The 13,604-nt window shown below is 43.1% G+C and overlaps 2 protein-coding genes across 2 annotated transcripts in view; one reads left to right on the plus strand and one right to left on the minus strand.

Annotated features, from left to right (window-relative positions):
- The first annotated feature begins 411 nt into the window (after positions 1–411).
- On the plus strand, positions 412–4,942 carry LOC109855322. The gene is given in 4 exon segments (XM_020429458.1): positions 412–538; positions 2,304–2,643; positions 2,764–3,159; positions 3,337–4,942. Coding segments are annotated over 4 exon segments (852 nt in total). The 5' UTR covers positions 412–480; the 3' UTR covers positions 3,395–4,942.
- Positions 4,943–13,604, minus strand: part of LOC109855307 (uncharacterized protein DDB_G0284459-like) — an 18,712-nt gene continuing 10,050 nt past the window's right edge. The window contains exons 2-5 of the mRNA XM_020429425.1: positions 13,382–13,505; positions 12,430–12,586; positions 10,192–10,885; positions 4,943–10,100 (exon numbers count right to left, since the gene is read on the minus strand). Coding sequence (XP_020285014.1) covers positions 5,655–10,100; positions 10,192–10,885; positions 12,430–12,586; positions 13,382–13,505 — 5,421 coding nt within the window. The 3' untranslated portion in view covers positions 4,943–5,654. The remainder of the gene's footprint in view (positions 10,101–10,191; positions 10,886–12,429; positions 12,587–13,381; positions 13,506–13,604) is intronic.

Below are 13,604 nucleotides of genomic sequence, written 5' to 3' on the forward strand. Positions count from 1 at the left end.
TGTAAAAGCAACAAAATACCCGAGAGAAAAAACATCTTGCGTGAGAAAGATAAAAAATTTTATTATCAGTTTCCACGAAGATGTATAAACTTTTACACAGTTTTTTTTTTTATATGTGTAAAATATAAAAACAAGAAGTATAGTAAAAATTTTATACTACATATATCGCGGATTATAAAAGTTCAGTTTAAATCTTCTTCTGTTTGCGTTGCATGCTAAATTGAAAATAAAACGCAGCTGGTAAATAAAATTGAGAAAAAAACAAGCGACCGGTCTCTTCTTCTTGTGTCGCGCGAAAAGAGGCACGATTATCCTTGTTGCCACCTTGTTGGCGTTCTGCGACGCAGGTGATGTTGTCTTCTCCCGCTCTCACACATCTGCGCGTGAAGATGATAAAAGCATGCCGGAACGCGACAACGCGTAGTAGTCTTTCTGCGGAGATCGAACCGAAAAGAACGCGATTTGATTCGGCAAAGTGAAATGGCCTTACTGCTTGTTCGTCTGCTGGTCGGTTGCGGGATCTTTGTTATAACAACATGTGAGTACCAGTTTACCCTAATTCTACGTCTCTATCTATCATTATTTACTTGCTTTTTTTTTCAAATCACTTACATTTCGCAACAGTGCGACATAAAATCCTTGGTAAAAAAAATTCTTTCCGTAATAAAAATTTATTTTGTTCTTACGTAACAAAGAAATTTTTATATAATAGAAATTTATTTCCACATAGGTGTGCGCGTGACACAAATTTCGTGACGATGTTACTTTTTCCGCTCTTTCTGTGTCTCGATATTCTGTCTTCTTCTGTTGACGGACACATAAAATTTTCAACGAAGATACTCGACTGCGACACAAAGTTCAATAGTTGCTTTACATAAGTTGTAATGAAAAGTTAAAAGGCAAAGAGAAGCACAAGAGCGTGTTCTCAACATTGTTACGCAACTTTTTTATGAAAACTTGCGATAAACAGTCCGCGGTTAACAAGGTAATAAGATTGGCCGAGATCCAACGGGCTCAGGAAATTCGTGTACATACATTTTTAATGAATTCGACGCGAGCCGCATAGTATTTTCCGACGGAGCGGAGTCGTACGTATGCTTGGTCACGAGCGCGCAGTCGGTTAGTTTGTATGCGCGCGATGCGCTTTCAGACTGCTAGATAAATAAATTGTTAAGCTCGAGACTTAGATAAATACGAATATCAATCCTTTGTTGTTGCGGCTAAATTTGGATGTAGCATACGTAACTACGTTGAGATGCAAACAGTTTTTTTTAAACGCGCGTAACATAAAAACCACCAACTTTTGCGGTTGCAACTTTCGTTGCGATAAATAAATTAAAAACGCGAGAGACTCTCTCGATTATTTCGAATGTGTGCTGGTTTTTTTCCATGAAAAAAGAAAACTCTTTTTTAGATAGAGAGACGAAATCGATGTTTGCCCACGTCGAATTAACGACCGTACGACGTCGAATTTGTTGTAATCGGCAAGACTTTTCCCCCTGTTGTTTGTTCGCGCTCTTTATCTCGTGCAACTTTAACTTCTCTCGTGAAACTTCTCAAAAGATCTTCCACCAAGAAGTCGCTTCGCGTCCGCAAAACTATCGATGGAATATCTTCACATTCTCGTGTAATTTTTCCGGAACTTAGAGAAGATTTTTCGTAGATAAGTATTTTTGCATATTTTTCGTTTTATTTGTTTGAAAAAATGTTCTTTTGCAAACAATCACGTACTTCTGTATTTGTATTTTTCCTTCACGAATGTGTGTTGGTTGATTTCACTCTTCACTTTGCTTCTAAGAGTAACTTTCAGACTCGGCAGGTCCAGTACCGCCTGCGGCGTGATCGGTTACGAGCGGCGTGTAAGGTATTGCGCAAACGAAGCGCAAATAACGTATGCGACGACGTCTTCGTAGAGGTCGAACGCCGGCGATCGCCGAACTTTCGCCATCACGTGATAATCGCGTATGTTGCCTTAATGCGTCTTATTAATACCTTCTGCAGACGGACCTGTTTGACCAGTTTTGTGCGCAATATTGCGTTCAAATCAGTGGAAACTGTTAACGCTTGATAAATTTTATAATTAAAATTATACATAGGTGAGAAGAAAAAATTATTTTGACAATTCGGCTTTTTATTTTCTTTAAGTTGAAAAATCTGAAGATACTTGCGATAAATTGTTAGATTCAAAATAAGTTTCGAACTCAGTATTCGAAAATATTTTTGCATCATCATAATTAATAAAACAATTTATATACGAAAATATAAAATTAAAAGATTTACGTTGCATTTCTTTTTTTTTTTAGCGCTTAATCAGAACCATAGATTCTCGAATCAACTGTTCGACAATCAGCTGAATCGCGATCAGAGACAGTTCTCGCAGAAAAGCGCGGCGTCCGCATCGTGTCCGGAGCGAAACGGCCGTTATCCCGTGCAGAATCAGTGCGACGCCTACATCGAATGCATCGACGGAATCGCCGAACAGAAGCTGTGTCCCGAAGGCCTCGTTTACAATCCCGAGGCTCGTTTCAATTATCCCTGTGGATATCCGATCGACGTGGATTGCACAGGCAGATCGAACTTGCGTGAGTTATATACTGTCAAAAATTTACTTTAAATGTTGTTAAATCTCAATAATTTCAACGATTCGAATTAAAAAAAGAGACGTCGGAGTTTTATGATAATTAAAAGCGAAGAATCGTGCATTTACGACTCAACTTAAATGCGGCGCGATCGGGTAACGAATTTGCCGTTGAAAATTCTTCCAGAGCCGGCACTCCCGACCGATGATTGTCCCCATCAGTACGGTTATTTCAAGATCGGCGATCATCAGCATTGCGGCCAGTTCATGAATTGCGTCGACGGTCGCGGCTACGTGTTCGATTGTCCGGAGGGTCTGGCCTTTAATCCGCAAACATATCGCTGCGACTGGCCGGATCAAGTGTCGGATTGCGACGCCGAGACTTTTCTCGGCTTTCGCTGTCCGGAAGTGAAAGACAGCTTCTTTCAGGAGGGCGAGATCAGGCTCTATCGCAGCAACGTTGACTGCCATCACTATTACATCTGCGTGAACGGCCGTCCACGACTGCAGAACTGCGGCGAGGGAAATGCCTTCAACGAGCTCATCGACGCGTGCGACGCCGCGGAAAATGTCACCGGCTGGTAAATGATATTTAAAAGAGATCCTTTGTCCTTTTGCGCCGTTCTATTTTCCTTTCACCTGTGTGTTATTACATTGTTATTCTCTAAGATTTTTATAACTTTTCACATTATTCCTCTTACGTGTGGTGTGTTTATTTTGAGTTTAAATGTAAAAAAACTTGTGTCTTTTTTTTTCAGCGAACACGAAGCAATAGCAAGAACCACTCCGTCGTCTCTGCAGACGAGGCTGTTTTAAATATTAGTGGTACAATTGGAAGAGACGGTCGATTGTTAACGCAATAATTTCGAATGTTGTGTGATAAAAATTGCAGCGATAATAAAGTGAAATTATTTAACTACACACGCACACACATGTGTGTGATTTTAAAGATACGATTAAAAATACATACGGACGCAAGTAGAAACATTTGGTTATGATAGAAACATGTATATAAACTATATGCGCTGATGCCATAAATTAAATAATGTGTGTATATATATATATATATATATATATATATATATTAATAGATAAGTCTATACTTTTTAGGAATTATAGAAAATTTCCCGAAGATGATTTTCAGTTTACTTCATCATGGCGTTCAAGAGCAGCCTGATACTGTCTACCGTATTTATTAATTCAATATATTAAACTCAATATATATTGAGGTTTTCTCTCGTGCGTGACAAAAAACCAGTTTTTACCGAATCTATAATAGATCTCACGGTAAAAAAAAGGAAAAAGTTGGATGGGGGATTGGAGAGAAAAACACAGGAAAAACGTGTATCGCATACGTGCAATTAAAATATACTATTATTATTATTTAACGCGCAGTACAGTTGCTTAAAAAATATAATAGCTAATGTAATCCCGGATGTACGTCGTTGAAAATGCCGCTATTCACACGCAATACACACAAACGCACATACACGCACACGCACACGCACATATGAAAAATGATAATAGAATTACATATACGTGTTCGGCGGCAACGTAAATAAAAAATTCCATCTAAATCACGGTGTGGTCGATGGAATGGCCCGGAGTGAGTTCGTATATAAATATACATGTATATATACACACACACGTGTATCTATACGTTTGACTTGAATGCACGCTCGTTTTTCGCTTGTAATTAACAAGGGACGCTAATTAGCGGTGTTTTAGGAAATTGGGGAGCGTTTACAAGAAGCAAACACGCGTACACAATCTTCTTTGAACGTTACACTCCACACACACACACACACACACACACACATCCGAACAGCATACGATTGATGCGAGTAGTACTGACTTCTTTTTGTCCAAAAATCGATTTACGCAATTGTTCATCGCTTCCTGTTGCAACGCATCCGTAAATCTTGTGTACAAGACGGTTTTATCGAGCTACACATCGTTCGTAACTAGAAAAAACGTTTGAGCAACGACGTTTGCACTTCCGGTAAACCGTGAAAAATTATACTTGCGACAAGCGCAAACGAAAGGACATGATCGTTTATTTTCGCGGATTCGCACACTTTTAGAGAGAGTATGTACACACACAATATTATCAAAAATATTTTAATACACATGTACAAAAGAGAAAGATAATGCTTTACGAAGTATATTATTAAAATTACTCTTACGTAAAACAAAAAAAACTTCAATTTTTCAAGTGTTCTCACTGATGCGATTGCTACATATCCGATTTATTCTCACGTAATGTCGTGATACAAGTTGATAGTTCGGGGAAATCGTGTAATTGTATGTATATATATATATATATAATATATTTTGTATCAAAAATATATTCGACTTGATTTCAATTTGAATAACGTATTAATTTTATTCATTCAATCGGAAGCAACTGTTTTTCGTTTAAAAAAACAAAAAAATCGTTAATCACTCGCAATCGCGTCACATGCGAGCACGAATTTTCTATTGTCACGAGACTAACCGTGACATAAAATTTCTTCGGCAATATTCGGCAACGTTTTTTTTTTTTTTTTTTTTGTTTTTTAAATTCGCGCGTTTCTTCCCAAATCGGGAATAGAAATGCGCGTCGCGCATGCTTGTTTAATTGCATCACGCGCGACTATTTTTTCGCTTAAATATCTCTCGCGTCGACATTGTCTGCGTCGTCACACGCTGCGAGAAGTGCGAACGTAGGAACCGGATTCTTTTCTTTTCGCTCTCTTAGTCTGTGGCAGTTGCCGAGAGTGAGATTCTTTATCAGTTTGGATCACCGAGTGCGCTTCCTCTTCTGATCCGATCGGCAGTCGCGCGTGCCGATTTTGGATCGCATTAATTTTAATAAGTGTGAATCCAGCGCGAGAGGCGCTATGGCAATGTGGGCTTAAGAAGAGGAAGAGCCTTTCTCTTCCCTCGGGCTTACGTGTTGCGCGTANAAAAAAAAAAAAAAAAAAAAAAAACGAATTCTATAAATATATATATATACTAAAGAGTCCTAGAGGATTCACGAATTATCAAAATCAATGAAACGGAGGACGCACGACGCGGACAAAAACGGCTCTTCTCACCAGGATCGATTTCGACACTTTCGATTGGGCATGTCGTGCAGACAGCTCTGCGTCTCCTCGTCGAACGCCGTGCCCTCCTCGCACACGAACCGGAAGTCCAACACCTGCCGCGCGGTGAAACCGGGCGAGCAGTAATGAAACAATCGACAGTCTCTCGTGTCGCCGTAGAAGCGATACATCTCCTTCTCCAGGCAATTGAAGCTCGCGTGTTTCCGGAGATTGTTCGCGAACTTCCGATTGCTAGGTTTGAAAACCGCCGGAGGTTTCGTCGTGACGGAATTTACGTTTTCCGGTTTATATTGAACGGTCGTCGAAATCGGAATCGACGTAACCGGATACACAAAGGTGACCGAGGGAATTTCCGTGACATTCTGCTGAACTTCGATGGGAGCCAGCGTGGGTTTCGATTGTTCAAGAATTATCTTATCGGTGCTAGTCTCGATGTGCGATTTTTCGGGATCCAGCGTCGTCGGTAAAATTGTCACGAAGATGTCGGTCGTTTCCGTCGTTTCTTGTTGTTGTTCGATCTCCTTCGTCGTTTGCTCGACGGAAGATATCAGAGTGGATAATCTGGACAAAGGATAAGGAGTAAACGTCGTCTCGATTTTCTCGGTCGAAATTTGCGGCTCGGTATCTCTGGACGAGTTGGCGGGGATTTTCTGCTCGGTCGGGCTCGGAAGCTGATCCTCCTTCTCCGTCTGATCGTACTTCGAGTCGAGAAGCGCAGGCTCGTTCTTCTCCAGTTTGCTCTCGAGAACATTCTCTTCGCTTTTTCCGGACTCCGTTGTCGTGATGGTCGCTATTGTCGTCATCACGGATTCCATCGTAGTCTCCGGGATTTCTGTATTCAGCCTTTCTTTAGTAGCAGTCTCGGTAGTGGGTGTAGTGGTGCTAGTAGTGGTGGTGGTGGTGGTGGTGGTGGCAGGTTTACGCGACAAAGAAAGTTTCCTGATCACCGGCTTCGGCGCTAACTCGTTGTAAGACTTAGGCGGTTTCGCCGGCTTCGGATTGTAGAGGCCGACTCTCGGTTTAATCACCACCGGATTCGGAGTGGTCGTGGGAGGAATATATGCGAAGATCCTTCTGGATCCCGTGGGCTTAAAGAGTTTTGGCGGGGTAGCGCGAGGAGTGGTAGTTGTTGGACGAGGAGTAGTAGTAGTAGTAGTAGTAGTAGTAGTAGTTGTTGTTGTTGTTGTGGTGGTGGTTGCACTGGTCGTTAAAGTTGCTGACGTAGTCGATGTTGGTGTGGTCGAAGAAGTTGCGGTTAAGTTTGTTTCTTCCGTAGTTTGTTTAAGATCGATAACTTCAGTAATACCTTCCACATACTCCGTCTGCGTTACCGCCTCGACGTCGGTCTCGTGCGTTTCAATGTTCTTCTTACGATCGACGTCTTTTGCTGTATTTTTATTTTCTTCTTTTTTATTGTTTTCTTCCTTCGTCTTCTTTTCTTCTTCTTCGAAATCGTACGATTCGGTTGTGATTTTTTCCATCTCCTTGTAATTTTGCGGCTCGTAATTGTCATCGATGTAATCGTGCACATCGATTTTCGAAGGATATTCGGGCTCCTTCGTCTCGACATCTTCGTCTTTCGAATCAAATTTCGGTAATTCGTCCGTGAACTTCAAGATACCTTCGGTGCTGGATTCGAACGAATTCGCGTCTTCGTGAGAATCGGTGTATTCCTCGAAACTCGTGCGATCCGCGGATGTTGTCGAATCCTTGGTGTTTTCCGAATCTTTTTCGACGTCACTTGCGTTTTCCACCGATAACTCCGTTGTGTCTTGATACTCGTCCAATTCCGCGGAAATTGTCTCTTCGTTGTATTTCGTTGTGGTCGAGGATTCCTCGTCCTCGACGTTCGCATCATCAACGTTCGAAGTCACGTGATCGGATTCTTCTTCTTGATGGGAGTTGTCCTCGCGAGAAGAAGTTGCTGCTTCGCGGGAAGATTTTTTGTCCGATATCTGTTCCGAGCTTTCTTCGTAGGACTTTTCGTTTTCATTCGTATCTTCGGTAGATTCGTCGTCGGAAGCTTCGTCGTTCGATGTTTCCTTCAAGGATAATTCGTCGGACGATTTTCTCTCCTCGATCTCATCATTTGTATCCTCGGTGATAGATTCAGGAGCTTCTTCGTTCGACGTTTCCTTCAAGGATAATTCGTCAGACACTTTTCTCTCCTCGGTCTCATCATTCGTGTTCTCGGTGATAGATCCGTCGTCAGAAGCTTCTTCTTCGTTCGACGTTTCCTTGAAGGATATATCGTCGGAGGATTTTCTTTCTTCGGCTTTTTCATCATTCGTATCTTCGGTGATAGATTCGTCGTCAGAAGCAGCTTTTTCTTCGCTCGAAGTTTCTTTGGAAGATAATTCGTCGAAAGATTTTCTTTCTTCGGAAACATGTGTGTTTTCCAGCGGTTTCGTTTCTTCCTCCACACTTTGTGATGGATTTTCAGTAAAGTTCGTATCTTGTGGACTAGTATTCCGCGCGTAATCAGTCGATTCGGTTTCTTCTTTTTCTTCTTCTTGATTTTCTTCCTCAGGCTTATCATCAGCGTGTTCTTCCAAATTCTTGGCGTAACCGTTTGTAATTTGATGATCGAACGATCGCCCCATCTCTTTATTTTCTCGGCCGTTCTGACTCTTGTCGTCGTTTTGCAGGCTCTTCGAATACACCGCGTCGCGTTGGCCAATCGCTCTCGTGTCTATTCCCTTGAAAGTTTGCGATTCCGACGGTTCTTCGAAGATGTGGCTGTCGATTTGGTCTGCAACTTTTGCCTCGTACGGTGGACTCGATGGTGTCGTCGTAATAACAAAAGCAGTACTGGCAGCAGTAGTACTGGCAACGGTAGTACTAGCAGCAGTAGTCGTTTTGTCCTCTTCTTCTTCTTTCCGCTGAGTTGTCTCTGTGACTTCAACGTACTCCGTTCTTTGCTGTTTTATTCTCGAAGATATGCGTCTTCTCGGAGATCTCGATCGAGATGTTTTTCTTCTCGAACCGGTCGATTTTGATCCCGTAGAATCTTTCGTGTTTTTTCGCTTGGCTGTTCCTTGCGGTTTCGCCTGCTTCTCCTCGTTGCTCACGGAACTCAATTGGTTTTCTGATTTATTCTTCGTCAAGTATCCCACAATTTGTCCGTTGTACGTAATTTTCTCGTTGGATACATCGTGCGAGCCAGATCTGGTTTCGTCTTCGATGATGATCTCGATAGGTGCGTCAGTCTTTGGCGCTTCGACGTCCGGTTTCACAGTGATGGGATTCGCTTCAAAAGTATTTGGATCGGAATCTAATATTATCACCTCTATAACATCGTCTCGTCGATGAGTCTTCTCTTCAGAATGAGTATTTGTGGACTCGGTGTTAACGGCAAGTTCTAATTCGTGTTCCGATTTCGTACTTTTGACAGACTTTTCCTCATCGAACGACTTTTCGGTGTTAGCTTCGGCGCTTGAAGAAGACGAATCGTGCTTTTTCTCGTCGTCTTCTTCGTCGTCTTCTTCATCTTTGTGTAGATCCAAATGTTTCGAACCTTCCATCTTCAAGTCCGATAAATAATCCGATTTTGTTATCGCGTTCTCTCTCACCTGTTCCCTCACGGGTTTTGCAATTTCTATGCGTTCGGTATCGTTCCCAATTTCTTGAGGAGAATCGCGAAAAGAATCCACCTTATCGCTGAAGAGAATATTTCTGAACTTGATCAAATTTTCCTTGATAACTCGGAAATCTCCGATCGCAATCTCAAGATGCTTATTTTTCTCGTTCGTCGCGTTATCCTTGACGTTAATCTGTTCGCTGTTCTGCGTCACTTTTGTATCTCCACTCTGAACGTCCGTCCCGTAGACGAAGCGATAAGATTGATCCACCGATCGTTTGCTTCGCGAGATTGTTCTTCCCGTCAATCTTCTCGGCACGATCCTTCGCGATCTGCGAATTTTCGGAACGTCGCGATAAAACGGATCGAAGGACTCGTCTCCCTCTTTGTAGTCGTCGTAGTTTGCCGGTATGGTCGGCAACGGGAGCGTCACCAGTTGCGTGGTGTTGAGAGGCCTGCCGGACTCGTCGCTCACGCTGGCCTTCGCCGTGACGATCACCCGGGATTGCGACGGCAACAGAGGCGACGGATTCTGCACGATCCTCTGGATATCCGGGGGCGGCAGATTTATCGTGATCCGATGAGGCTTCAGCTGCGGCACCGGCCGCGACACGTGAACGTGTTGCGTAACGTGACGCGTGACCGATTGCGACGAATGCGAAGGCTTTGGCGAGGGTTTCGGCGTAGGATAGAACGACCTGATGGTCGTCTCGACGGTGGACGGAGTGGGTAAGAAGTTGCCGGTTAATCTCTGTTGTTGTTTTTGTTGCTGCGACGATTGACTCGTGATCTTCTGCACCGTGCGGGACGACTCCTGCTGACTCGGCACCGGAGATATCGTCAGTTTCGAAACCTGGAATATAAAAAAAAAGGAAAAACAAATAATAACCTATGTAAGCGTGCACATATACAGTGTCATGCAATAAAACACGAAAACGCATTACCTTTCCCTTGTTAGATTGATGTAACGCCTCCAACGGTAGGACACCCTGCTCGTGATCGATCTCGTCGTGATAGTCGGAGGTCTCGCGTGGATTGTTGCTGTGGACGGTGAACTGTTCGGTGGTGCTCGCGATGCCGTGATTATGAAAGATGGGGTTGATCAAGGCCGTCGGACTGTTGGCGTTGCTGTTGAGCAGCGTCTGTATCGTGGATGAGGTGGCGTGGAACAGCGGCGTCACGGTCGACGGTTCGTTGTGAATGATCTGCGGCGGCGGGCCCACCGTCGAGCTGTACCTGACCTGATGAATCTGCGGCGTGGGCGACGCAGGCGACACGGTCGTCGAGCTGGCGGCGCCCTGATTGCTGAACAACTGAAACGACGTGGCCTGGTCGTTTACGCGCTCGTCGTTGTGGAAGATGTACTGACGATGATAGCCGCCGTTCTTGTCGTCGTACAACGACTTGGACTGGCTCGTGTGCACTTGCGGGAACGGCGGCTGCGGCTGATAATGCTGCGGATAACCGGCCGGATGCTGGAAGGATCCGCTTGCGGCCGTGGTAGACGGTTTGCTCGGCCGGGACGTCGTCGTGCTGCTCGTCGTGCTGGTCGTGCTGGGTCGCGCCGAGGTCGTTCGCGTCTGATGATCCTCCACCGGTTCCGCAAGGTCATCCTCGTCCTCGCCGTTCTCGTGCAAGCTGCAAGAAGAGCGATGGAGAAAACGAACGTTTCTCGCGTAGATAGATAGATAGATTGCAACGTTGCGTTCGGCGTAACGCAATATTGCGACTACATTGCGACTACATTGTGTGTGGCGTGTTACTATTTTATTACTCTTTGATTGTTACGATCGCATTTACCGAATATGAAGCTGTGATTGATGAAGTATAAACTATCTTACGGCACACAGAGCAGTTATCTCAATGATATTTATCACAGCGTCGTTACGCCGTGATCATCATCATTATCATCATCATCATCATCATCATCATTATATTTAGAGCGGCGACTGACATCTGAGTGTCTCGTCGTGGCAAGAAATTGGACGCATTTCTGAGACGAGTGCGTCTCTAAGTTGCACAAGGTATCTCTCTACGCGAGATAACCGTTTCCAAGTAAGAAGCGTTAATCGTCAGACGACGCTGACGGATGATAATAACGACGTTAACCGTATAAGGGGGAGAACAGAGGTACGGACACCGCGGGATGGAATGCCGCGGGTAAAACGAGCCGTGCGGGAAAGAGATTTACAGACCTGGAGAGTGCTTGAGTCGAAAATATAAAAGCCGTCGATGACTAAGCCGCGCGTGTCGTCAAACGGGATATAAATTTCATCACCGTGACGGTTGAACGTTACAATTTTTATCTGCATAATACGCACGAGTCCTCTCGGCTCCGAACGAAAGGAGACTCGAGACGCATTCCTCGACGTATATATATCTCCTTCCCAACGAGCGAAGGAAAGCTACTAAAATATTTATGGACGCCGGAGTGTACATGTTTTTTATAGCTAGTTTTACTTCGTACCCGCGAAACTTCCTCGCGAGATAGGCGTGTTTACGCAAAAATGCACATACGCGTCTGAAGCATGCGGTCGTCTCGAGAGGAAACTCGCGAGTTTCATTTTTTTTGTTTTTTGCACAACACTATTGCGTCATCATATATTTCTGTGCTTCGAGTATTGCATAAACAAAAAAAAAAATATAACAAAATCTAAGCAACATTTTCTGAAAAAACGCGCGTCGCGCGTTTTATCACAAAGCGCAACGCTCGTCTAAAAAATCTCAGTGACAAAATTTATCGTCTCGAGATAAAAAAAAATTTGCTTTTCCCGCGTCGAAGAATTTTTCCGAATATTCGATATATTTCAGGCATCTACTCTGTGTATTTGTCCAATCGTTACGTAAGTCTGCGAATGTATTAAACAAACCTGTGTGCGACGAAGCAATCAGAGTGCAACAACTTCGTGTCGTTCCGTACCCAGTTTCTTGCCACGAGACGGTGCAACGCACCAATGCGCGTAACCGGAAAACAGATTAGCAACCGATATCGCCGGTCACCGATATTGATAAAAAAAAAAAATCACAGAAAGTCACGCAAATACAGTCAAAACTATTATCGTATAATGATATAATAGGTATTAAATAATAACACACATTATATAATATATTATTTAATTTAAAATAATTTCTGTGTCGCGCTTATAATTTATTTTCTAAATCACGCAGTTTATTTGACATACCTAAATGTCACAGCGTTATTGCCGTAAAGCTCCAGATTTAGATTGTAGAATCGCTCGCTCTTGCTGCAGTCGACCTCGTCGACCCTCTCGCAGACCCTGGTCTCCTGATCGAAGACGGTCCCGTTCAGACAGAGGAACTTTATATCCATAATCTCGTCTGCAACCAAGTCTCACGGTGACGAAGAGAATTCATTATTCGAGGATGCTCTGGATACTCACGGGACGTGAACTTGTTAGAACATCTCATAAAAATGTACATAACATTGCTTTTTTAATTTCACAATTTACATTTTTCGCGATCGACTTTCATTCTTGCGAATAACGTAAGAGTTTAACTTCGGACACACGTCTTTCTCGTCTTTCATCCGCTAATAAACATATTATATGTATATTCGTATTTCTCAAACTCTGTATAAAAAAAAAAAAAAAAACCTGTACACATGTCAAGCGTCCGCACGTTGACATATCCTGTTTATAAGGTCGATTTCGCACGGACGATTAATGTATTATTTCATATGTTTGAGGGGAGTTCGAGAATGAGCGCTCGTTAAATTCTGAACGTTAATAACATGTCAAACGCGGGATTAAAAGCGATCGGGATTAAAAGCGCGATAATTAATGGCAGCGCAAATCCATTTAAGGCCGGCACACGTATCGCTGATAAGTATGTAGATCGTTTCGAAAGGTTCGAACCGAGAAGGCTCCGTCGTTTTGTAATCGATCGAGAGATCGCTTAAGGCGAGAATGTCATGGTCGTTGAAGAACGTTTACTGACCTAAACCCGAGAGTCCGATTCGTCACGAGGACTCGACCTCCTCCTTCGCGATCGAGTCGATTTATTTTCAACGTGCGCCAATAATCGTCTCACAATTATACATATATGTTGAAATGCAAATAATTAAAAAACTATCTAATTTTGCATCGCATTTCCGCCTTCGCAACGCAGAACTACCTTTTTGGCCTATGGTGCAGACGTGAAACATTTGACAGCCTGCTTCGACATCCGCGTAATATCCGCCAATCACCTTCCCTTGACACGAGAAATTCGTTTCCGGCAGGTTATCGAAGTCCAGATACTTAAACAATTAAAAATCGATTCAGTTTAGAAAAAAGAACTTTAATCACTTTCTTCAATATAAATTCAAAAAAAAAAAAAAAATAAAAGTAAAAATAAA

This window comes from Pseudomyrmex gracilis, unplaced genomic scaffold (genome assembly GCF_002006095.1).
Source record: "Pseudomyrmex gracilis isolate BER0280 unplaced genomic scaffold, ASM200609v1 scaffold_87, whole genome shotgun sequence".
NCBI classification, from domain to species: Eukaryota; Metazoa; Arthropoda; class Insecta; order Hymenoptera; family Formicidae; genus Pseudomyrmex; species Pseudomyrmex gracilis.